Raw genomic sequence first — 24,071 nt, forward strand, 5'->3', positions numbered from 1 at the left:
TGTCTCTTTCCGAACACCCCTTCAGGACATCTGTACCACACCACAGCACGTCCCAACCTGAACTCATGTCCCCCTCGCACCCGCCTTGATCCAACTTGAGTTCCCAAACCCAGTGACAGCACCCCTTCCTACCCCAACACTCAGGCTGTGGACTGGGCTTCAGCCTTGACTCCTCCCTGTAACATTAACTTTCCCGAAGGCACCTGATACATTTTGCCTCTAGACCTCTGCTTTTATGCTCTCTCCTGTGCCAGAATGCTCACCCAATCAGCCTGAGTGCTCCTGCTCCAATACTGCCTCCTCCAAGGATCCTCCCCAGATCCCTCCAAGCAGGACTCTTGCTCCCCTGTAAGCCCAGTCCACCTTATCCCTGGGAACAAGTGTTTGTGTCTTACTCATTTTAGAATTCCCATGGGGCAGCCCAGGGCCTGACCCCAGCCAGGGCTCCACAGAACCCACATAAATTCCAGCACTTCTAGGCCTGTCAGAGGGTGAGGTTAAAGCCTCAGCCCAAAGAGCACAGTCACCAGCCATATCCAAATTAGTGCCTGAGAACAGTGTGAGCTCTCCGCCTCCTTCAGTTCCTCAATTTTCTCCACTAATGAAATTAAGAGCTCTTCTGGGTCTGAGGCAGTGCTGGGGGCAGCCAGGTCAGGGGGTTCCCCCAAGGCAGCTGAGTGCAAGGAGATGGCTCTAGACCTTGGCCCAAACTGTGTCCACCTTGTCTCTCTGAGGAGGGCTAAAAGCACAACATAGTAGTCCTTGTGGTCTCTGGGTGGGGGAAGTGGGCTAGAGATCAGGCCACCTCCCCACACCTCCCGTCCACCCTAGAGTGGAGGGCCTTTGTCCCAGCCTCTGTTTTGCCAGAGTTGGCTATGACTGAGCAGAAGCGTTCCCTCTCAGGGCCTGGGTCTCCATCTTTATCAAAGGAAAAACCCTTTCCAGCTGCAACACGCACTAAATGCTGACTCTAGATGCTGAATATGATGCCAGAGTGTAAATGATTAGGGGACAGGAGGATTTGGGAGCAATATTATTGGCACACACACACACACACACACACACCCCGCCATGCTGGTCCACAGCCAAAGAACAGAAAAGGAGAGAGTTTATTGAAAACTATATACAGTTGGTCCGTCCCTACCACAGGCTGCAATCTGGGCCGGTCCCTCCCACATGTCAAGCAGTAGCTCAGCCCCTGATGGTAAAGGCTGGGGCTAGGGCTGGGGCCAGGGCCCCAAACCCCTTGGGAAGCTTGGCAGCCAGACCCCCTCCCCCGATGGATTTTGATCTGTGAATTTACAACTCTAAATGGCCTGTCAGCGGTGGGCAGGGGCAGGGAATGGGTGCCTGCCCTGATCTAGTCAAAGCCTGGATAGGGGAACACTATTCTTTAACTTCGGCCCCAGAGGCCCAGGTAGGCTGTCCAGAAGTCCTGGCTACACCTCTCACAGGAGGCCTCCTGGACATGGAGGTAGACAGCCCTCCTACCACCCCACCCCATGTGCCAGGGCCAATGGGCTTTGGAGACTTGGGCTGGGGACATCAGGTACCCTCCCTCCCATCGCTGGCTCAGGGTCCAGGGCTCTCAGAACACTGCCCAGGCAGAAGACCTTGGGTTGAGAGGGGAGTGTTGGGAAGGTCACAGCTGAAGGTCCGGGACCCTCCTGGGGTAGGGGACTGTTTTGGGAGTCAGGGTGTTCCACTGTAGGAATAGTCTGCTTTGTTGTGCATCACCAGCCGGTCATCCACGAAGTAGAAGCTGTCAGACTGTGTTTCATATGGGTGACGGATCATCTCATTGACTGCAAGAGAGGCCCAACCAGTTGGGGCAAAGGTCAGGAAGGAGCCTGAGCCGGGCCACTGCAGAGGCTTCAGGACTGTGGGATGGGGACAAGCTGAACAACCTCAGAACCACCTCAAAGAGTTCCCCCAGCCTTTCTGAGCCTCAGTTCCCCTATAGGTGGCACAGGAATGGTAGCTCAATTCAAGAGGCCCAGGGTGGGAGGAAGGGAGCCAGACCCACACTCCTCCCAATGTGGGCTCTCTAGTTCCCCCAACCCTCCACTCCCACAAAGGCCCTGCCCACGCACTCAGCTCCTCAGAGAGAGGGGGGAAGTCGTAGATGTGCTCGCAGGTGTTCTTGCTGCTGGGGATGCAGAAACCAAAGTGGAAGTCAAAACTTTTGAGGAGCTGGTTGCGAAAGTAGTGCCTCTCAATCATGCGGAAGTTGTTGACAGGCTTGTCTCCCACTGTGAACTCCACCCTGACAGATAGGAGGGGGCAGAGCTGAACTTGGCCTTGAAGTCAGCCATCAAGGCTCAAGACAGACACCACTCCACAAAAGAGAGGCTCAGTAAGAACTCAGGAAGGACTCATTCCCACCCTCACCCTTACCCCCAGCCCATACCCATCCTCTCAAACCCTCCCCACCTCCATTCAGTGACTCACGTGGCTCCCACCTGCCTCAGGCGGAGGAAGGCAGGTGTGAACTGGTAGCGGACAAAGCGCCCAGCATTGGGGTCCAAGTCCCGCCGGTTGATGGGTAACCGCTCTGTAATGTACCCCAACTGGGGCTCAGAGGGCTTCAGGCTGGGGCCCAGGCCCACCCAGGGTTCTACCCCAGGACTCCCACCATCTGGATTCTTAAAAATTCCCCAGGAGATTCTGACATTGAGGGTTCAGACCATTTGGCCAAATGGTTCCACTGGGAAAGGGGAGTGGTTTCTAGGTCAGCATTTCACCAATTGTAAGTGAGGTTCCCAGGGCCACAGGAGGAACAGAGGCTGGGGCCTCTGGGACTGTAGTTCCCAGGAAGGCCTGCAGAGGGCAGGCTGGCAGGGACTGAAGGGGCCAAACTGTCCTCCCAAGATGTCCAGCCCCAGAAACAGATGGGAAAGAAGAGGAGAGGGCCACTGCTCTGACTCTTCTGCAGTTTGAGGACTCCCTGGGCAACCCACTTCACAGCCCTCGTCCACCTCATCCCCCTGTCCATAGCCTACCCACCCAGCCCACTCACCTGAGGCTGGGGGCTTCTTGATTTCAAAGAGAACAGTGCCTGAGTCCATGTCTCGAATCTTGAATCTGATGAAGTCAATCTTGTAGATATTCTCCTCGGGAGAGCATAGGTAATCTAGGGAAGACAGGCAGCTAAGCAAAAGAGGGACTCGCCCTGAAGACCCTGCTCAGCCTTGCTGGGACCCCAGACTAGCTACTACTTTCTCTGGTTCTGAAAGATCACACTGCCTTCCAGAAAGTGAGAATGGAGCCCCTGCCTTGAGGATGCACCCAGAATGTGGAGGATACACAGCTCTGTCACTTGGATCTAATGAGAGGCAAACAGCTCTCTCCTCAGAGATCTCTGAGGTCAGGAAGGGCCAAGGTGAGAAAGGTGGAAGATGAGATCACCTCCTCTCAGCGGTTTCTCTCCCATCCTGGAGTTGCGCGGCCTTATTCCAGCCTCTGCCCTGCCAGGGCGAGCTTGGTGACTTTGAGCCAGTTGGGCTCTGATCTAATGAGGAGTCCCAGCACGAGAGGGAAGATACAGCCCTGCTTTTGAGAACCTCAAGATATCCACAGTGCTTCCCTGGAGAACAGCCCCACCTCCAGCACATAGCTGCCCCTGGTGCTACATCTAGGAATGTCAGGCAAGGACTTCCCTGACCTGGGTGGTGCTAGGGTAGGAAAACAACCCCACTCCTGTTCCTCCTCACCCCTAACCCCCTCGTCTCCCCGTAAGCAGCTTATATAAGCCCAGCTCCCTTAAGCAGCTTAGCCAAAGCTCTGCTGACTCAAGCCCAGAGCCTCGAATATTGGAGGAAGGGGGCCACCTTTGCTCCTATCCCCTTGGATCTCCAAGTGGGAAGTCTTAGCAAACCAAGGGAACCCGCTTGAAGGTCATCTACCCAGCCTTAGCTCTGAGCTACCCCCATAGAGAAGAGTACCAAGTTTAGCCAGGAAGAGGGTGTGGCAGGTGCGCGTGGGGGTGTGCATGGGGGAAAGGGAGTCCTCAGGCCCAGAAGAGGAACCAGGAACAGTGGTGAGCTGTGGCTGAGGAAGCTTAGGAATATCAGGGCCTGATCCACCCCTCACTTCTGCACCAGCAACTACAAGTGCTCAGGGAGGTCTTGGCAACAAACAGAAAGAAACACTGTTGGGTCTGGTGCTATCAGCCTGCACAGCATCACATCCTCCCCATAGAGGCCCGGAAATCACCCACCAGGCCCCTAGGCCACCTCCTATTCCTCTGGGGCAGGAAGAGGAAGTGAATGTAAGGTCACTCTCTCTTCCCTAAGCTTGGGGCAGCCCCCTCCAGGAAGCCCTCCCGGGAGCCTCCTGGCACCCTAAGGTCCAGCAGGGCTTGGGGAAGGGCCTGATCTCTGGCCTGTCCACCACAATCCACAGTGGGGAGAGAGGAAGAGGAACACATGTGGGCAGCCCTGACCTCACCCTGTACACACCTTATTTTCACAGAATGTATGCACTAGTCCCAAGATGTAGAGAGAAGGTGCAGGGCACAAGGAGCAGACTCCAGCTCCCTGGAAAGCCCTTCCCTCTCCACATTCTCGCTTTGGGAGCCTCTCCTGTCATGCAGGAATGAGTGCTTAGAGTCCGCCCTCAGTCTCTTCTACTACACCTTGAATAAGCAGCCCTTTTGTCCTTAGAAGAAGTGAGGGAAGTGGGATGCCCATTGCTCAGAATGCCACACCCACACCCTCCCTTCTGCCAAGGGAAGGATGAAGCCTGCCCGGGGTCAGGGCAGATAAAGGGACAGAGTGGCTTAAGGCTCAGAACAAAACTGCCCCCCCCCCCCCCCCGCCCCTTCCCTCTGCTACAAATAGCTTCCTAAGCTGGATTCAGGGCTGGTAATCCAGGAAGAACAAACCTCAGACCTGTGTGATTAGGGTCAAAAGAGACCAGGGGGTGCCAGGATGGAGATCCCTGGAACCCAGGTCTCAGCTTCTATAGAGGAAAGGTTCCCATGAAGCCCCTTCCCCCACTCATCTCCCACAGATGCCCCATCTCTAAGGACTACGGATTTCCTCCAAATTAGGAGACACATGGCAGTACATGGGCTGGAAGCCCCTACAGTTACAAAATAGTCTCTAAAGTTACCTAAGACCCAGACAGGTCAGCTTGACCTCTAAACATCCTATAAGTTCTGCCCTCATTCTAAATGCTGCCATTGCCAGTTATAGCTCAATTGGCACTACCATCAAACTGGTCCAGGACCCCTCCCTCTACTAGTGTCTGCTTGGGCGAGGCAGTTCAGTGTTCTGGGGGCCCCGCCAAGAATGGCTGCTGCCTGGCTCAGAGAGGAGAAGCTGGTCCCCCAGGGACCCAGATGCACAGGCCTAGACCTGCCATTACAGTCCCCTCCACTGCTGTCTGGCAGCCTTGGGCTCTGCTGCTCCTGCAGCTCCAGAGCTCAGGTCTGCTCCAGCACCTGCCCCCTTCCACCAAAGAGGGGTCTCAACAGTGCTCTCACAGAGGGGCCAGTGCAGGATTCTGATAAATGAAACTACATTGGAGGACCACTCTCTCTCCAAATGCCTGTTTTTGAGGCTCAGCCACTGCCTCTGCCATGAGGCTTCGTAGCCCTTGTTCTCTGCCTGGCAACCTCCTCCCTTGTCCTGAATGCCCAGTTATCTGCCTCCAGGCAGCAGCCATAAGCAGTCCTGTGGGGCCTTCAGTACTATTGACAAAAGAGCCCTATTTACAGAGCATGCACAGCATGCGAGGCACTATGCAAAATCGGAAAATTAGTTTTCACAACAGCCCTATATAATAGGTGCCATTATCCCCCATTTTACAGATGAACATGCTCAGAGGTGAAATTACTCACCCAAGGTCACACTGCCAATTACATGGCATAGCTGGGACTTCAACCCAGGCAGTTCAGCTCAGAAACTTAACCACAGTGGGAGACTAGGCCTCCCGGAAGAAGACAGGTTAAGGGGGATGGAGGGCATTAACCTACTCCCTTGAGAGGGCCCAGAGCCAACCCACTGAGGTTTCCTGCCCAGTCCTTTCCTGGGGTTGGAGGATGGCCCCAGACTCTCTGGGTAATCTGGAGTGACGGCATTTAATGATCAGGGCGACTGGAGGGTCTTAAGGTCACCTAAGTAGCTCAGCCTCCTCCTAGCCTCCAGGGTGAGGACTGAGGACAGAATACACTCAGCATCCATCCTCATTATTGCAGAGAAAAGCCTCAAAGGGCTCGGAAGACTCTATGAGGAAGGGGTCACAGTTGCAGCTGCTGCCTCACCTCCACCATGGGAAAGGGGGATGGCCTCCTCAGAAAGATAGGAGTAGGGTGAAAATAAATATCTAAAGGGAGAAAAGGCGGGTACAAGGAGATCTCAGGCTGGAAGGCAGAAGGGTAGGGGATTCAAGCGAGGGGTACCCGGGTGGGGGAGGGGAGGCGGGAGTGGGGGGTAGGGCGGGAAAGGGGGCGGGGGCCCAGGCTCAGCGCACGGCGCACAGCGAGTGCCCCCTCCCGCGCGCTCTCCCTCCCGCCCTCCCGCCGCGGGCGGCGCTGCCTCGCCAGTGCTCACCGCCCGTGATCCGCTGCAGCCCCAGCACGTCCTCTGGCCCGATCCGCTGCTTCCTCTGCAGCGGCCCCGGCCTGGGCCCCGGGCCAGCCTCCGGCTCTGACTCGGACCCGGACTCGGATTCCGCCTGCAGCTGCGGCTCGGGCTTGGGCTCCACGCTCGGGCCAGGGGCCCCAGAAGCGGGCTCCGCCCCCGTCCCAGCCCCACCGCCGCCCTTTTTCACCTTCATGGCCTCGCGGGGCCACCGCTCGCTTGCTGCCGCGGCAGCTGCCTGCGCCGGCTGGAGCCGAGAGAAGGGGGAGCGTCCGCAGCCCCGCCCCCGGCCAGGGCCCCAGGTACCGCCCCGCCCCCGGGGGTGGGCCAGGCACGGGCCCCGCCCACCCCTGCGAACGCCAACCTGGGTCCACTCCCCCGGGGCCGGGTGGGGCCTCGCTTTGGGCTTCATTCATTTTTTCCGCTAGGTCCTGCTAGGTCCTTGAAGGGATCACTACCTCTCTTCCTTACTCGCGCCACTCTGTCCTTCTGTCTGCCCCTCAAGCAAGTTCCCGCCTCAGGATCTTTGCCTGGGATGTGCTTCCCCCAGATGGCTTCCTCTTCTGGTCTCAGTTCAAATGTCATTTGCTCAAAGGCCCCCCTCACACCCAATCTAAAGTACTACCCCTCAGTCACTGTCTGATCAGCCTGTTTTTTCCTTCTAATGCATTATCTGAAATTAATTTTACTTGTTCACTGACTCTTTCCCCAAAAGATCAGTTCCATGAAAGTAGAGATCCTGTCTTTGTTCTCTATAATACCTAGCATTTAACACAGTGGCTACTGCAGCCTGTGCTTAACATATTCTTTTTCTGAGTTTATGAATGAGTATTTGAGGGCTTACACTGGTACAAGCTATTGTCTTCCAGACCTCCTGCGAAAAAAAGCAGTATATGCTAACAGCTTTGTTGTGAAACCCTGGACATGCTGAGGGACAACAGCCTAGGCACTTCACTACAGGGCCCACAGGGCAGAGAGGCACAGCCTCCTTGTAGGGCGCATGGCCAGGTGGAAGCAAGGTAGACCTGTGAGTCCAGGTCAGATACTAGGAAACCATTACTTAGACACAAATGAAGAATGAAAGGTTTGCTCATACTTCATATCATTTCAATTCAGTCAACCAATGTTTATTGAGAGCTTACCATGTGCCAGACACTTTCATATGTTTATCACATTTAATCCTCATAACCACCTTGTGAGATATCATTGGTGCTATTTTAACAAGTGAAAAACTGAGGCTCAGGGAGATTAAGAGGCTTATCCAATGCTCCCCAGATGATAAGTGCAGAAGGTACAGAAACATCTGAATTCAGGCATGCTCGATCCCAAGTCTGAAACCTTCTCCACTGCACCACACTACTTCTATAAAAGGGTGAAGGGAAACTCTGCCACATGCGCAGCATCAGGCTACACCCAGTAGGCACAGCCAGCCAGGAGGGAGGGGAGGAAGGGAGAAGGTCCCAGGGGTGACCTGCTCCCTTCCGTGAGAGCAGTGCTAAGGTTCTCCCTGAGGGGTTGGAGAGAAGCATGGAGGGGAAGGGGCTAGAATCTGACCCAGGGCTTTCCCCTAATGCTCCCTCTGAGTGCAAGAGGACTGCAAGGAACAGGACAGAAGCACAACAAACTGTCCCTGCCCTGGAGGGAGACAGGGGAGGGCCTTCAATTTCAAGCCAGATAAGACCCAAATGATGCATCTTCTGGGGGGGGGGGGGGGGCACAAAGGTTGGGGGAGAATCTGAGCTAGAGAGATGGGAAGGGAAGGGAAAATGAACCCTGCTTAGAGTGCTATACTTTGGTTATAGGAGCCAAGTCCTTCACGGCAGGCCCCCTTTATGTGCCTCTCAATCTAACACCTTCCATCCTGGCCAGAAAGGAAGGCTTCTCACTGAAATGCTGTCCTGCTCAGTCTATTTTCTCAGGCTTTTTCCAGGACTTGCGGGTTTCCAGGAAGATCTTGACCAAGGACAGGAGGATGGGCACAGCCATAGGCAGGAAGAGTGGGATATAGATGGCAAACTTCTGGTCATCAGGAAAATAGAGGAGGTGGAGGAGCGAGGGATCAAAAAAGGCACGCTCCGAGGATGTCACCGCTTCCTGGCTGGCAATGAAGGCAGAGGCCAGGTGCCCAGAGGCCAACTCCTCTGCCGCCTTCTGGACTGCAGCTACAGCGCTGTACACCTAGGAAGGGGGCAAGGAGTTACCAGTATGTCCCAGGCACCAGTGAGGTACTGGGCTGGGAGGGGGGATGGGACTTACTGTGTCTTCCATCAGCCAGGCATGTTGCCTGGAGTTTGCCCAGGATATGGAGGCCAGCATAAAAGGGCTATGGTGTATTTTTTTAGCGCCTGCTTAAAACTTCACACCCCATCTGGAGTCCTACTGGGGACCTGGCACTGCCCGCTAGAGGAATCTTGGGGCACTCAAGGATGGCATGCCCACACACACCCTGGGCATTATCTGGCTCTTTGGTTTCACCACACACTGGCCCCACCTGTCCGCTCACCTCAGATGCCACATCGTCCTTGATGACAATGTTGCTGATCTTGCCGAGAAGCTGGGCCAGGGAAGTGAGAGTGGTGGTGGCTGTAGCTAGGTTCTCCACTGACCGAGCCCAGAGCAGCTGGTCAAGCTCCCAGGTCGTTAGCCCTTCACTCTTGGGCCCTGAAAACAGGCATTTTGGAGGCATCTGGGGCTGAGCAATCCCAAAGAGCAGCCTATAGGAAAAGCAAAGTAAGGAAGACTGAGAGTAGAAGATGGCTAAGATTCCTAGAATAATGCCTAAGATTTTCAATCTTACCCAGAACCACAAAAGTCTTAGGAAAGTGCCTCAGGGTCTCGAAGGGTAAATGGCAACACTCAGCAAAACAGAGCCCCAAGCCCCATTTTAACCAGTGTTTTTACTCTTACCTGTCTCAAGATTGGATTTCTAAGATCTTGTTTGAAAAAAGGTCCCATGGCTAAAGTATTTCTGATAATAGCAATCTAGTTTAATCCCCTCACCCTATCTACCTTCTCTTTGGACTTTTAGTTAAGGGATGATCCAGGACTTCTTTTTTTGCTGTTTTTTATTTATCTATTTGAGAGAGAGAAAGTACTGTGCACAAGCAGGGGTGGAGCAGAGGGAGAGACAAGTAGACTCCATGCTGAGCATGGAACCCAATGCAGGGCTCAATCCCAGGGCCCTGAGAATATGACCTGAGCCAAAACCAAGTCAGCTACCCAACCAAGCCACCCAAGTACCCCGATCCAGCACCACTTCTGATAAGCACATGTGCTGTATCTCTAATCCTACACCCAGGGCAGGCATTGCTAATCAATCAGAATTCTCTTTCCTGATGATCCCAGGCACAGGCCAAGAATCCTAAGCACAGGGCATGAGGCAGCCACTATTAATATACCAGTTAGCTTGAGAATTAATAGCTATTTTCTTAAGCATCCCTAATCACAGCCCATGGACCTGACATTCAGGAGGCTGTTTTGCCTAAAACAGTTTTGGTCAGCGAATACTCCTTCTTAGAACATAAAGTGATTCTTAGGAACCTTTCTTGGTTTCCCTGGGGCTCTAGGCACAGTCAAGATATCCCTGCCAGGTAAGATTTCATTCCAGGCAGCTCAGGAGACTAGGGTCAGGCTCAGTGGCCACACCCCCAGGTGCATTAGCCAGGACCTCACCGCAACTGAGCCAGGAACACTTCCATCACTCGCACCATCTCCACTTCAACCCTCACAGGCAGTTCTGAGGCATTGTAGACTGTGGGGTCCACGTTGTATATCTGTGGGGGGAAATGAGGTTGCCTCAAGACTACACCAGACCATTCACAGCTCTGCCCTAAACACTCTAGAGGCTATGAGAGAAAAAGACCTGTTCTGTGCTCTTTAGAAATTACAAACCTGAAGAAGGTACCACTAATATTTTTTGAATACGTATTAGGAGCTTTTCATAAAGTATCTCCATTATCCCCTCAATATATAAATATAAAATATATTTTTATAAATAAAAAATATAATTTTTAAATATAAAAAATATTTTTGTATTCCACTTTAATAAGAGTTCCTACCTATAAGAAACTGCCAGTGTAATAGGAGAAACAAAGTTCCCACCCTTGCAAGACTCCCATAAACAGAGTCAAGATCTAAGATGTATACCAGAGAAATCCTCAGGAAGTGCCAACCACGACATGCAAAAGGGTCATATCATAGAAAACATGAATAGAAATAAGAAGGTGTGGGACTGGCAGAGGAGGGGACAAGCTCCTACCACCCTCACCTCTTTGGTGGTGCCCCTCCCACAGACTGGGCATGGAGGACACAAGAGGAACAACAGAAGGAATAGTCTCAAGTACCATTACCATAATGCCACCCCAGCGGGGACTGTGGAAAGCGTTGGTGGCCACTGGAGCCCCATCCTTGTCCTGAATGTACAGGGGGGAGTGGGCAAGCTCAGGTACGTAGAGCAGAAAGTTGAGGACTGGGTAAAGGGAGGCAGCGCTGGATCCTGTGGTACAAAGAGAAAGAAGGTCAGAATACTAAAACATGCTGGATCTAGAGCTCAGTTCCAGGTCAGCCTCTAACTTTCTGGTCACTCACTCTGGGCCTCATTTTCCCCAACTGATAATCACCAGGTTAGCCTCCAGTCCTGGGTTTCTGTGGTCAAAATCCTCCTCTGAACCTTCTCCCAAGAAATGCCACATATGTGAAGTAGAGTCCTTAGTCCCCAAAAGGCCTCTGGAGTCTCCCCTCCTCTAACAGGCCACCCTTGACTGTCTTAAGACCACTCTCTTGGGGATCCCTGGGTGGCTCAGCGGTTTAGTGCCTGCCTTCGGCCCAGGGTGTAATGCTGGAGTCCCGGGACCGAGTCCCACATCAGGCTCCCTGCATGGAGTCTGCTTCTCCCTCTGCCTGTGTCTCTGCCTCTCTCTCTCTCTCTGTGCATCTATCATGAATAAATAAAATAAAATCTTTAAAAAAAAAAAAAAAAGACCACTCTCTTAGCCAATGCCACATCACACCAATGTAACTATAACCCCATCTTATTTATAAGTGTAAACATGACCTCATGTCAATTCCCTCTTAATCCTTCAACAGCTAACTCTTCACACCCAGTAAAAAGCTCAAGCTACTTAATGTGGTCCTTATGATCTGGTACCTGCCTGCCTTGCCAGCTTCATCTCAGTTACTCCCTCACAATTCTGCTACACTAAACTTCTCTGAGCTTCTGAATGCCTGTCTGTATGCCTGACTCTTCTATATCTAAGCTCAGAGTTCCCTTGCCTGGAATGCCCTTCTATCTCTGTACTCCATACTGCTGGAGGGAGAAAGTGGGGTGGGGGGAGTAACAGAGGGAGGGAGGGAAGGATGACCTACAGCCCCTCCCATATCTTGGTCCACACTGGCCTAGCCTTAGTGTCTGAAATCCCACAACTAGTGATGTACTAACTTTGGTTTGCCTGTATTAGTTTATGGTCATCTATTCTTCGTAGGTACCACCCTCAAAATGAAAAACTGGAATCCTCCCAGCTTCAAACCTCAATCAGCAGAACTATCTATCCAAATTCTGCCTTCATGTATTTTTGCTGTTATGTCTCCTACATGTGTGACCATATCTTTCCTGGATGGCTTGCATGGACAGAGACACAGCCTTTCCATTTATTTATAAAAAAGCAGTGGGAGTCATGTTCAATAAACGTTTTTGGGATCCCTGGGTGGCACAGCGGTTTAGCGCCTGCCTTTGGCCCAGGGCGCGATCCTGGAGACCCGGGACCGAATCCCACGTCGGGCTCCCAGTGCATGGAGCCTGCTTCTCCCTCTGCCTATGTCTCTGCCTCTCTCTCTCTCTCTCTCTCTCTCTCTGTGACTAGTCTCTGCCTCTCTCTCTCTCTCTCTCTCTATCATAAATAAATTAAAAATTTTTTTAAAAATGAACATTTTTGGATAGGATAGTGTGGAATTAAGAGATGTCAATAGAGTTGCATAAAAAGGGAGCCAAAAAAAAAAAAAAGGAAGTCTAAATGCCCAGCACTTCCTTGATGCCCTCAGACCATCCAACCTGGGAGCCATAAGTATATACTACCAGCATCTAACTCCACACTGAGCCTTCAGGGTCCCTCCCCAGCCTGGCAGACAGACCCTCATCCTCAGCTTACCCAGCCGGGACTCCACTGGGTTGATGACATGGGGGAGGCTGTGTGCGGCCAAGTAGTAGCTGGAAGAAGCTGGATCAAAGCGGGGGTTTACCCCCAACACTGCATAGTAAAGAATCTGTAAAGCAAAGAAGATTATTTTGTTTATTGATTCATACTCCCACTTCATCTCAAAAAGTATTTAAAATGATACACTTAGGACAAGATATGAGACAAAATCAGAGCTGAGAGAAAACAGGTGTAGGATAAAAAATAATAGAGCCAAGGGCAAAGTTAATACACTAAATACATGCTTTGAAAAACCACATGTTTTACCAGGCTTTTGAAGAGCCTAAACAAAGAGGGAAACAAGAATAGCATAATCCAGCGTCCACAAGATCAACTCAAGCCAGTTACTCAGAAGTACCCTTACTACCAAGACCTGATAAAAATGTCTCCCATGTTTTCCCTAAAAGGACACTGTGTGATACATTCTTCATGAGTAAAAAGCTACATTTCTTTACTGATAATCACCAGGATAGCCTCCCAAAGAGGCCTCTGGGGGCTAAAGAAAACTACATTTCTTTACCCATCTTTACTGTTACTATATTGACATATTTCCGGAAGTCTGATTCTTTAAATAAATTCCTTAAGGATGGCACAACTGGGTGAATACAGTTCTAAAGGGGGGGTGGGGGCCCATGGGGCACCTGGGTGGCTCAGTAATTGAGTGTCTGCCTTTGGCTCAGGTCGTGATCCTGGGGTCCTGGGATCGAGTCCTGCATCAGGTTCCATGAGAGGAGCCTGCTTCTCCCTCTATGTCTCTGCCTCTCTCTGTGTCTCTCATGAATAAATTTAAAAAATCTTAAAAACAAATAAATAAATAAAGGGGGCCATAAGGAAAGTTGTTTTTTTAACAAATATTGACAAGAGACCCTGAGCTGTACTCCATGGAGGTAATGCAGACACTAGAATCTGATATACACACAGGCAAATTCCTAGCAGATCAGCAAGCTTTAAGAGCTGGAAGGACAGACTACACCTGCAAACAATCAATACAGATGGACTTTGAGAAGGACAGAGTGGCTAGGGAAAGGTCTCCCCAGCTTGCTCTAAGCCTCACCTGGGAGTCCACAGAGAAGTTGCCCACAGCACTGAGGGCGCTCAGGAAGGGCTGCACATAGCGCTGGACAGCCCCCTCGATGTCCCAGTGTACGTCATGGGACTTGGGGTCCGGGTTGAGTAAACTGAAGGTGATCTCATAGCCTGTAGAAACAGGAGTGAGGGAAGCCAGAGGCTTCTGGGGCTCAAGGGCAGCTGTACCCCCGACTGAGCTGAATTTGTCTCTCCTCTGGAATGGGCTTGATGGACATCATGGAACCAAAGAGAGGATAAAATTGGGATGAGGAACACTGAGTGTTTTAACTAAAAGGTGGAACCACAGAAGAAAGGAGTAAAGAGTCTGCCCGCAGATTCCCCTCCCCATCATTCATTTCCCTCTCCCTTCTGGCAAAGCCCCATCACCATACCCAAGCTGGACTTGAGAGGCCGCCTCTTATCAGAGCTCCACTTGTCTTCTGGAAGGTGGTCAGAAAGGGCCGCAGCGAGCACGTCCTCAGTCAAAGACATGGCCTGTGCTACTTGGATTACTTGGTGGCCGACGATGTTAAGGGCCTCCCTGTGCATGATCCCTCGCACAACTGCTGTCCTCTCAGGCCCAATATAGCTCATCATGTCCTGTGAAAGGCCAGCAAGGGACAGGATGCCCAGGGCTCAGGGAAGAAAGCAGAAGAGCGCACTGGCTCCTGTCTCAGAGAATCTGGCCTTCTGCCACTGACCAACAGGCCTACTATCTCAGTGAGCTACTATCTCAGCTCAGATATCTCAGATATCTACTATCTCTGACCAATTGGGATGCATGAATGTTTTCATCCATTTCCATTCCTTGTGCCTTCCCAGCAGATATAAGTCCCAGGTATTATCTAAATCTTCACAGGCTAGAAACAAGGAGATGGCATGTGGAAGGACAGCATAATAAACAAACACCTAGAAAGTTTGATATAAGTAGATAGCATGTGGCAAAGAGGCAGGCACAGGAATGCTCACAGCAGCATTATTTCTAAGAGTCAAAAACCGGAAACAATCCAAATGCCCATGAGCAATAGGATGCATAAATTGTGATATGTTTCTATAATGAAACATTAAAAATGAACATATTAGACTCAACTATACATTGATCATCATGGATGACTCTCAAATAGAAATGCTGAATGAAAGTTACAGAAGAATGTGTGCTCTATTACTGTAAGTTCAAAAGTGTGTACAATTAAATATATTATTTATTGAGATATAACATACATGATAAAACTTGAAAGAAAAGTAAAAAAAAAAAGACACACACAAAAAATATGGCCACCCTGGGTCAAAAGGGTATACATGGAGACATGCAGGGTTCAGCTATATTGCTAGGCTGTAGTTTGCAAGCTGGACTTAAGTACATGGATATTCATTAAAATTTTCTCTCATCTTTTTTAAGAATTGAATATTTTATCATGGGTGGCGCCTGGGTGGCTCAGTTCATGATCCCAGCCTCCTGGGATCGAGCCGCTCCCAGCTCAGTGGAAAGTTTGCTTCTCCCTCGCCCACTGCCCCTCTCCCCTGCTCATGCTCTCTCTCAAATAAATACATAAAACCTAAAAAAAAAATTCTTTTTAATACTTCATCCTAAGTTTTAAAAGAAAATGGTACATGGCATGGCTCCCACTGAGCCCCTTGCTCATCAAGTGAAAGGGTCAACATGTTGGCCCAAAGCTTCCAAACCAGCTTTTTTTTAATCCTGATTTTCTCCCCTACTTTAAATGGTCATCAGAGCTTTAACCATATATAACTCATGGATTTAGAAAGACCCAGAGCCAATGAAAAAAATCTCTATTTGCATTCTTTAAAAAAAAAAATATTTGTTAAAAAAAATTGTTAAAGAGTTTCTGTAGCAAATACAAGCCAATGGGCAGCACTACTGCAAGAAGGTGACCTAGGAGAGAACGAATTGACGGGATAAGCAAAGCTGCAGCCTCTCTGCTCACCCTACCTGGGGCAGAAGTGAGGAGTGTTCAGAGATCACGTACACAGTCAGAGAGCCCTCTGCTTGCTTCTGCGACTTGGCTAACATGGTTTCTGCCTCTGGGGACAAGAGCAAGAAATGCACCAGGAGCAAAACACCATTCCCTTTCCCACTGGCCCCCAGAGAGCGCTTAAGCCACGGCTCCACCTCCCATTCACACCTGGCTGACACTGTGGTCAGGCTTGGCCCCCCGTGGCCCAGGCTAAACATAAGGTATCTCATTCCCAGCTTTCCCAGAGAGATTCTAAAGTTAAGACAAGGTATGGAAAATGCATGCTTAGAGATTGGAAGAGAAAAAGAGGGCTTTGTGTTCAACTAGCACGATCACCCCTTCCAGTACCTTGCATACTGCCCAGGGACAAGGCCGCCTCCTCGTGCTCTAGAGCCCTCCGATAGGCCTTCTGGAATAGGCATTTGATTTTCATTTTGTCTGAGAGGAACAGGAAGAAGCAAGATGAGAAGTCTAAATAGAGACTCCTGTTCACCTTCCCAGCCCTAACACAGTCTTAGGACAGCATCTTGCTGTTAACTGTTTGCAAAGAAAGACCAAGAAGCTACAGCCAATTCTAATGATTTCTACATGAATGATTATCAAATACATGACACCCCACCTCTTCCACCTAACTAGTTCTTCCCCCTGCCTATGTACACACTACTGTCAACCTAAAGTACCCTCTCAAAGAAAAATCTATTACAGTATTCATTCTATTAATAGATGAAAGGAGAAAAACCATATGATCACTTCAGTGAGTGCCTCAAAATAATTAAATTTGATGAATGTTCTTGATAAAGATAAGATGCACACTTAATGATAAAACACTAAATGCAGTTCCATTAAAATTAGTAATAAGGGGTGCCTGGGTGGCTCAGTCAGTTAAGCATCCAACACTTGATTTTGGATCAGGTCATGATCTCAGGGTTGTGGGATGGAGCTCCACATCAGGCTCTACACTCAGTGGAGAGTCTGCTTGTCCCTCTCCCTCTACTCCTTTCCTTGCTTATACCTGCTTGCTCTCATTCTCTCTCTCCCAAATAAATAAATAAATAAAATCTTTAAAAAAATTAGTAATAAAACAAGGATGCCTGCTATCTCCTCTATTATTCAGCATTGTTCTTTCTGAAGTTCCTGACCAAAGTATTAAGTGAAGAAAGAGACATGACACATGAATATCTGAAAGAAACAAAACGGCCACTTTTTGAAGTAGCATAATTCTTTTCCAAGAAAATCAAGACTGGAAATCAAGAATCAACTGGAAAACTACTCAAACTGGTAACAATTCAGTACAATGACTAGGTATATACAAGCATCAGTAACTTTCTGATAAATACCGGTAACATCCAATTTGAAAAGTTAAGGACTGTGACACCTGGGTGGCTCAACAGTTAAGCGCCCGCCTTCGGCCCAGGGCGTGATCCTGGAGACCCGGGATCGAGTCCCAAGTAGGGCTTCCTTCATGGAGACTGCTTCTCCCTCTGCCTGCATCTCTGCCTCTCTCTCTGTGTCTTTCATGAATGAATGAATAAATAAAATATTTAAAATAAAAAAATAATAAAATAAAATAAAATAAAATAAAATAAAATAAAATAAAATAAAATGGGAAAAGCATACAAGGTTCTTAGACTAAATGTTCTAAGGATGTCAATTCTCCCCAAGTTAATCTACACCTATAAGGCAATCCCAAAGGGATTTTTTTTGCCCCACTCACCCCCCACTGAACTTGAGAAGTTGAATTTAAAATTTATTGAGGAAGTTCTTTGTTACAGAAGAATTCCAGGTCATATACACCAGAGAAATTATAGAATTTAAAAATTGCCATTTTGCAACCACTAATGAAATGGATGCTAGCATCAATGGCTGCCAAAACTCTCAGGTCAAAGGTTGACAGGGAATTAAAACACAGACATCAAGCTGACAGTATCTGAATTCACAAAATCATCTTTGTACCACCCAAAGTGAAACAACCAATCATTATATACTTCCTGACATAGGAAGTATATCATATCATTCCTAAAAAGTGAAACTGATTTTAATACAATCTTCAGATCTAACAGTTTATTAAAAATATGGATAGTAGAGGAACAACTTAAATGAAAGTAGGAAGAAGTAGGGGGTGCCCGGATGGCTCAGCAGTTGAGCACCTGCCTTTGGCCTAGGGCATGATCCCGGAGTCCCAGGATCGAGTCCCACATCGGGCTCCCTGCATGGAGCCTGCTTCTCTCTCTGCCTATGTATCTGCCCCTCTCTCTGTGTCTCTCATGAATAAATAAATCAAATCTTAAAAGAAAAAAAAATAATAAAGTAGGAGGAAACAATCTGCAAAATCCAGAACGTGAGGTGTTCCATAAAACAAATGACTTGCTTTATCCAACAAATCAAAGAAAATAAGTATATTGGGATAGGGTAGGGGGAGCAGATGTATAACAAAAAGGGCAAAAGAGGGATCCCTGGGTGGCGCAGCGGTTTGGCGCCTGCCTTTGGCCCGGGGCGCGATCCTGGAGACCCGGGATCGAATCCCACATCGGGCTCCCTGCATGGAGCCTGCTTCTCCCTCTGCCTGTGTCTCTGCCTCTCTCTCTCTCTCTGTGAGACTATCATAAATAAATAAAAATTAAAAAAAAAAAAAAAAAGGGCAAAAGAGATGTAACAAAATGCAATGTGTTGATCCTGATGAGAATAAACCAGCTGTAAAAGAACACCTTTTTGAAAAGCCTTGTTCTAGATGGAAATGGGCTCTATTATTCACGGTGTCCAAAAATTGTTAATGTGGCTACTCTAAGACATAGGTTATGCTTCCATCACAGCAAGTTTTTTGCAGTGCTGACAATGAGACACGTAATATTTTCTGTTAAGCTCATGCAGGAGAGTGTATGTAACAAGACTTTTCATATTAGAATTAAGGGATAATAATTTTAGATCATTTGCCAAAATAGCAATCAGTGTACTTCCTATAATTTGACTTCTAAGGCCCTAACGTAAAGAAATGGGATTCCTTGGGGTACCTGGGTGGCTCAGTCAGTTAAGCATGTGTCTTCAGCTCAAGTTATGATCTCAGGGTCCTCGGATCCAGTTTCATGTTAGGCTCCCTATGGGGAGCCTGCTTCTCCCTCCTCCTATGTCTCTGCCTTTCTCTGTGTGTCTTTTGTGAAAGAATAAATAAATAATCTTTAAAAAATAAAATAAAATCTTTGAAAAATGAAACAAGACAAAATAAAAATCCTTCAATGGCTTCCCTTCTCAGCCAGAATAAGCTGTATGTGAACCTAGGCCCCTTTCACTGCTCTGGTTTTATTTCATTTCCTCTTACTCTTTCCTTCATTCACCTCAATCTCACCACAATGGGATTCTCACCGTTCTGCAAAGGCACCACTTCTGCTCCTACCTCAGGACCTTATACTTGCTTATCCCTCTGCTAAAAATGCTCTTCTCCCAGGTATCTACACAATTTACTCCTTTACCACGTTTAGATCTTTACTTGGAAGTCCTGTTTTCAAATGATGCCTTCCCTGGCCACCCTTTCTAAAACAGTAATGATCTCCTTATCCCCCAAAAAACCCTCCTTATCCCCCTGTCCTGAACTGTTTGTCTCCTGTCACCATCTATCATATACATAATACATTTATTGACTGATTTAAGATTTTAAGTAATTTCTACACCCAATGTGGTATTCGAACCCATAACCCTAAGACCAAGAGTCACATACTCCACTGATTGACCCAACCAGGCGCCCCCTCACTTAAAATATTTTTTTAAAGATTTTTATTTATTTATTCATGAGAGACAGAGAGAGAGAGAGGCAGAGACACAGGCAGAGAGAGAAGCAGGCTCCATGCAGGGAGCCCAATGTGGGACTCGATCCCGGGACTCCAGGATCACACCCTGGACCAAAGGCAGGCTCTAAACCACTGAGCCTCCCAGGGATCTCCCTAGCCCTCTCACCTAAAATACACTTAATTTGTTTATCTTCCTGTCTGTTCTCTTCTTTTTGTCTATTTAGTTTGCTATATCTCCAGCAACTACAACTACAGATACAACTATTGAGTATCTGACATAGATACTCAATAAATATTTGTTGAATAAATGAACAAACCCATCACTACTCATGTTTAAAAGATGAGAAAACCAAGATTTAGAAAGGTTAACAACCTCACTCAAATTCGCACCAATTGGGCAGCCCCGGTGGCTCAGCAGTTTAGCACCGCCTTCAGTCCAGGGTGTGTTCCTGGAGAAGGGGGATCAAGTCCCACCTCAGGCTCCCTGCCTGGAGCCAGCTTCTCCCTCTGCCTGTGTCTCTGTGTGTGTGTCATTCATTCATTCATTCATGAATGAATGAATGAATAACTAAATAACTAACTAAATAAATAAAAATCTTTAAAAAATTTTCACACCAATAGGGCAGCAGCGGTGGCTCAGCAGTTTAGCGCCACCTTCAGCCCAGGGTGTGATCCTGGAGACCAGGGATCAAGTCCCACATCGGGCTCCCTGCATGAAGCCTGCTTCTTGCTCTGCCCGTGTCTCTCATGAATAAATAAATAAAATCTTTAAAAAAAAATTCACACCAATAAGTGGCAGAAACAAGGCTTTTTTTCCTTTAAAGATTTTATTTATTTATTCATGAGAGACACAGAGAGAGGCAGGATGCAGGCAGAGGGAGAAGCAGATTCCCCACAGGGAGCCCAATGTGGAACTCAATTCCAGGACCCTGAAATCATGACCTGAGCCAAAGGCAGACACTCAACCACTAAGCCACCCAGGTGCCCCAGAACCAAGGCTTTAATCCAGCTCTCTTACATCAAATTCCATACTTTTGGCCACTCTACTATATTGCCTCCACGATATGTCCATATTATTGAATGCTGTGTCACTAAATATGAAGAAATCCATGACAAATTGACAACAATCAAGTTGTAAACTAACATGTCAGGTATGATCCTATTTTTGTTTTGAAAAACAAAAACTATGTGTGTTTACATTAGGTTGAACTGTATGAAATATGATTTTTTAAAAAATGCAGGCTCCCCATCTAGTGGGGGGTCCACCACAGGGCTAAACTCACAACTGAGATCAAGAGTCAGAGATGTAGGGGAACCCTCTTGCACTGTTGGTGGGAATGCAAGCTGTGCAGCCACTCTGGAAAAGTGTGGAGGTTCCTCAAGAAGTTAAAAATAGGAATCCTGGGTGGCTCAGCAGTTCCATGTCTACCTTTTGCTCAGGTCGTGATCCTGGGTCCAGGGATTGAGTTCTGTATCAGGCTCCCCACAGGGAATCTGCTTCCCCTCTGCCTAGGTCTCTGCCTCTCTCTCTGTAACTGGGTGACAGGCAATAAGGAGGGGACTTGATGTGATGAGCACTGTTATACTATTTATTGGCAAACTGAATAAAATAAAATAAAATAAGATAAAATAAAAATAAGTAAGAAAAAAAAGAGACAGGTGCTTAACCACCTGAGCCACTCAGGTGCCTCTTGAAATAAGATTGTTTTCTAAAAACAGTGTGTGACCAACGTTAAAAAGCTAGAAAGTAAATGGCATATAGACACGTCATGGTGTGGACTCAGCCTACACATCCAGTCATACCCAGTCTTTCACTTCACACTCCAGAAAAGTAAAACTGTTCATAGATCCCCCAACATGCTGATTCACCCCTCCATGCTTACACAGGAGGCAGTAGAGTTTGTTGGTTAAAAGCCAGAACAATTGAATCAGTTGGGCCTGGATTTAAATACCAGTTCCACCTCTTACTAGCTAGCTGTGTGATCCTGAACATATTAAAATCTCTTAAGTCTGTTTCTTCGTTTATAAAATGGAGATCATAATGTTAAAGAGGATTAAATGAGGCAACATATGTAAAATGCTTCACCTAGTTTCTGGCATATGATGAACAACTTCTTCCCTTCCCCCATTTAACGTGAATTCCTTCACATCCTTTAAAAATCCAGCTTAAAAATGACATCCTCAAAACCTCTGCCTTTCTTTCCTCCCAGACAGTAAAAGGCTCTTTTCTTAGCACAATCTCAGTTTCTTACATCCTTTTACTGTGATTTCTTTATCTAAGTGTCTTTCTCCCCTACTGGACTACAAATTTCTTGAAACCATTATCAATTCCTTATTCATCCCAAAATTCCTGGTACCAGAAAGTACCTAACACTCAGTAAAGTGCTGCATGCTAAATTTAATAAGGCCTGTATACAACTCTAACTTGCTTCCAAACCCTGCGTCCTTTCCACTACATCCCACTTCCTCTCCTATCCCTTAATGAGCAATAATTGCTTTCATCAGCTAGCATAACTGTCTTAAGAATAAAACTATAGGGGATCCCTGGGTGGCGCAGCGGTTTGGCGCCTGCCTTTGGCCCAGGGCGCGATCCTGGAGACCCGGGATCGAATCCCGTATCAGGCTCCCGGTGCATGGAGCCTGCTTCTCCCTCTGCCTGTGTCTCTGCCTCTCTCTCTCTCTCTCTGTGACTATCATAAGTAAATAAATAAAAATTAAAAAAAAAAATAAAAATAAAAAAAAGAATAAAACTATAGCCTTAATGGTGAACACTGAATTTAAAGTTTTCTAACCAATCACACTGTTCATTCAGAGAGGGCTTTTAATAAATTCTTAACTACCTTTAAGTGACCCATGCTCCTCCTACCTAACGCATCTCTGGATTGAGCACAGACCAGAAAGGCAGCTCTGACTCCCCAGGAACTCACATTTCAGGGGGATTTCTCTCTCTTGCACAACGGTGAAAGGCAGCTTCTCCTGGTCGTCCAATGGCACTGACTCTCGGGTAAACACGACAGTGACGGGCACCATGAGCCGCAGCTAAAGGAAGGAGCACCAGGGCCTTCAGCTGAGTCTCCACCTTGCCAGAGGGCCGTCCCCCGGCCATCTCCCACCGAGGTCTCACCTGCAGGGCATTCAGCCCACTGATCTGGGAGTAAGGCAACGGGGCCCGGTAGGTCTCCGTGGTCTTCCACCAGAGCGGCAACCCCAGCAGGATGGCCACCGCAGCGAAGAAGAGAGCGGCCCGCTTGCCTCGGACCACCTCTGGGGGCACGGAGGTACCGACCTGAGGCGCTGGGAGTGGGCTTAGGTGCCCGCCCCACACCTGATGCAGAGGAGCCCCAGCAACCGGCACTCGGAGGCTCTCTGCCCGCGTTCATAGGAATCCCTGTACGAGGGGCCCTCGCCCAAGTCTGAAGGGATCGTGTCTGAAACGACCCCAGACCCCCACTCCGAGGGACCTCTGGCACACCACAATCCCCAAAGACTGCATTCCTCCCTCGCAATACACGAGCCGTGGGCCCCACCCGAATGCCACCGCACCTAGGTCTGTAGCAGCGACCCCGGGAGCCGCCATGCCTGCTTCCGGCTGCTCTAGGCGTCGAGGGGCGGAGCTGCGCAAGCCGCCCCCAATCAGAAACCCGCAAGGAAGGGGCGGGACCACGGCAGCGGCCACAGCCAATCGCGAGCGGCACAGAGAAGGTGGGGGAAGGTCGGAGGTGGGCGTGGCCGCAAAGAGCCGGTTCGCCAGTTTGAAAGGCGTTTATCCCGGCAGCGAGGGCCAGCGGAGGTGTGCGGTTTTCTGTGTGGTTGGAAGACTTCGTTCGTCCTCCGCTTCCTTGTAGAACACACTCCTAGCCCCAGAGATTAAGAACACAAACTCTGCAGGCATTAATTAAATACTAGTTGGGTGACCACAGGCAGCTCTAAGTCTCAGTTTTCTCATCTGAAGAATGGAGACATTTACTAAAATGAGCTCATTAAAGGGCTCCTGGCTCGCCCAATCGGTAGAGCGCTGGAGCCTGATCTAAGGGTCGTAGGTTCCTGCCCAACGTTGCGTGTAAAGATTACTTGAAGAAATAAAATGAGGTCATTCATGTAAAGAGCCTAGCACAGAAAGCTAATCACCCAAATATCACCTGTCGTATTACTCTATCTTCTGGGCACCCTCTCCTCAAGCCTCAAATATGGACGTGGCAAGTTACTAGTACCTTTTTAGCATAATTTGGTTCATTCAGTATTTTTTTAATTAATTTGAATTCATCCCAACTTGTAGAAGTCTGAATACTTAAAATTCTTGAAAATTCATGAGCACAGACTCTGAATCCTGATCAGGATTAAATCTTGACTTCATCACTTCACCTGAGTGATCTTGAGAATTTAACCTTTCTATGCCTGTTTTTCTCATATTAAAATAAGCATAGTAATAGTATCTACTTTATACAGTGTTGTAGTAAATGAGTTAGTAAATGT

The 24,071-nt window shown here is 48.5% G+C and overlaps 2 protein-coding genes and 1 non-coding gene across 5 annotated transcripts; 1 reads left to right on the plus strand and 2 right to left on the minus strand.

The window, feature by feature from the left end:
• Positions 1 to 1,090: 1,090 nt before the first annotated feature.
• Positions 1,091 to 6,862, minus strand: UNC119 (unc-119 lipid binding chaperone). Of its 3 annotated transcripts, none has more exons than XM_038548239.1 (5): positions 6,558 to 6,862; positions 3,020 to 3,133; positions 2,452 to 2,554; positions 2,094 to 2,149; positions 1,091 to 1,805 (listed from the first exon to the last, which is right to left on the minus strand). In XM_038548239.1, the coding sequence occupies exons 1-5, from the start codon at positions 6,781 to 6,783 to the stop codon at positions 1,693 to 1,695; spliced, it is 612 nt and encodes a 203-aa protein (XP_038404167.1). In that variant the 5' UTR covers positions 6,784 to 6,862; the 3' UTR covers positions 1,091 to 1,692. The 3 variants fall into 3 exon arrangements, with proteins under 3 accessions (XP_038404167.1, XP_038404165.1, XP_038404166.1); XM_038548237.1 differs by having other exon boundaries at positions 2,094 to 2,266; positions 6,558 to 6,859; XM_038548238.1 differs by having other exon boundaries at positions 2,094 to 2,266; positions 6,778 to 6,835.
• Positions 6,863 to 7,687: 825 nt separating this feature from the next.
• On the minus strand, positions 7,688 to 23,246 carry PIGS (phosphatidylinositol glycan anchor biosynthesis class S). Its single transcript, XM_038548240.1, has 12 exons — positions 23,142 to 23,246; positions 22,723 to 22,862; positions 22,526 to 22,637; positions 16,168 to 16,257; positions 15,795 to 15,886; positions 14,236 to 14,443; positions 13,830 to 13,972; positions 12,731 to 12,845; positions 10,937 to 11,082; positions 10,260 to 10,360; positions 9,091 to 9,301; positions 7,688 to 8,765 (listed from the first exon to the last, which is right to left on the minus strand). The coding sequence occupies exons 1-12, from the start codon at positions 23,173 to 23,175 to the stop codon at positions 8,490 to 8,492; spliced, it is 1,668 nt and encodes a 555-aa protein (XP_038404168.1). The 5' UTR covers positions 23,176 to 23,246; the 3' UTR covers positions 7,688 to 8,489.
• LOC119873490 lies at positions 18,535 to 18,669 on the plus strand. Its single transcript, XR_005365079.1, has one exon. It is a non-coding gene; the product is annotated as a small nucleolar RNA SNORA1 (small nucleolar RNA).
• Positions 23,247 to 24,071: the final 825 nt, after the last annotated feature.

This window comes from Canis lupus, chromosome 9, assembly GCF_011100685.1.
Source record: "Canis lupus familiaris isolate Mischka breed German Shepherd chromosome 9, alternate assembly UU_Cfam_GSD_1.0, whole genome shotgun sequence".
In the NCBI taxonomy this organism is placed as follows: domain Eukaryota; kingdom Metazoa; phylum Chordata; class Mammalia; order Carnivora; family Canidae; genus Canis; species Canis lupus.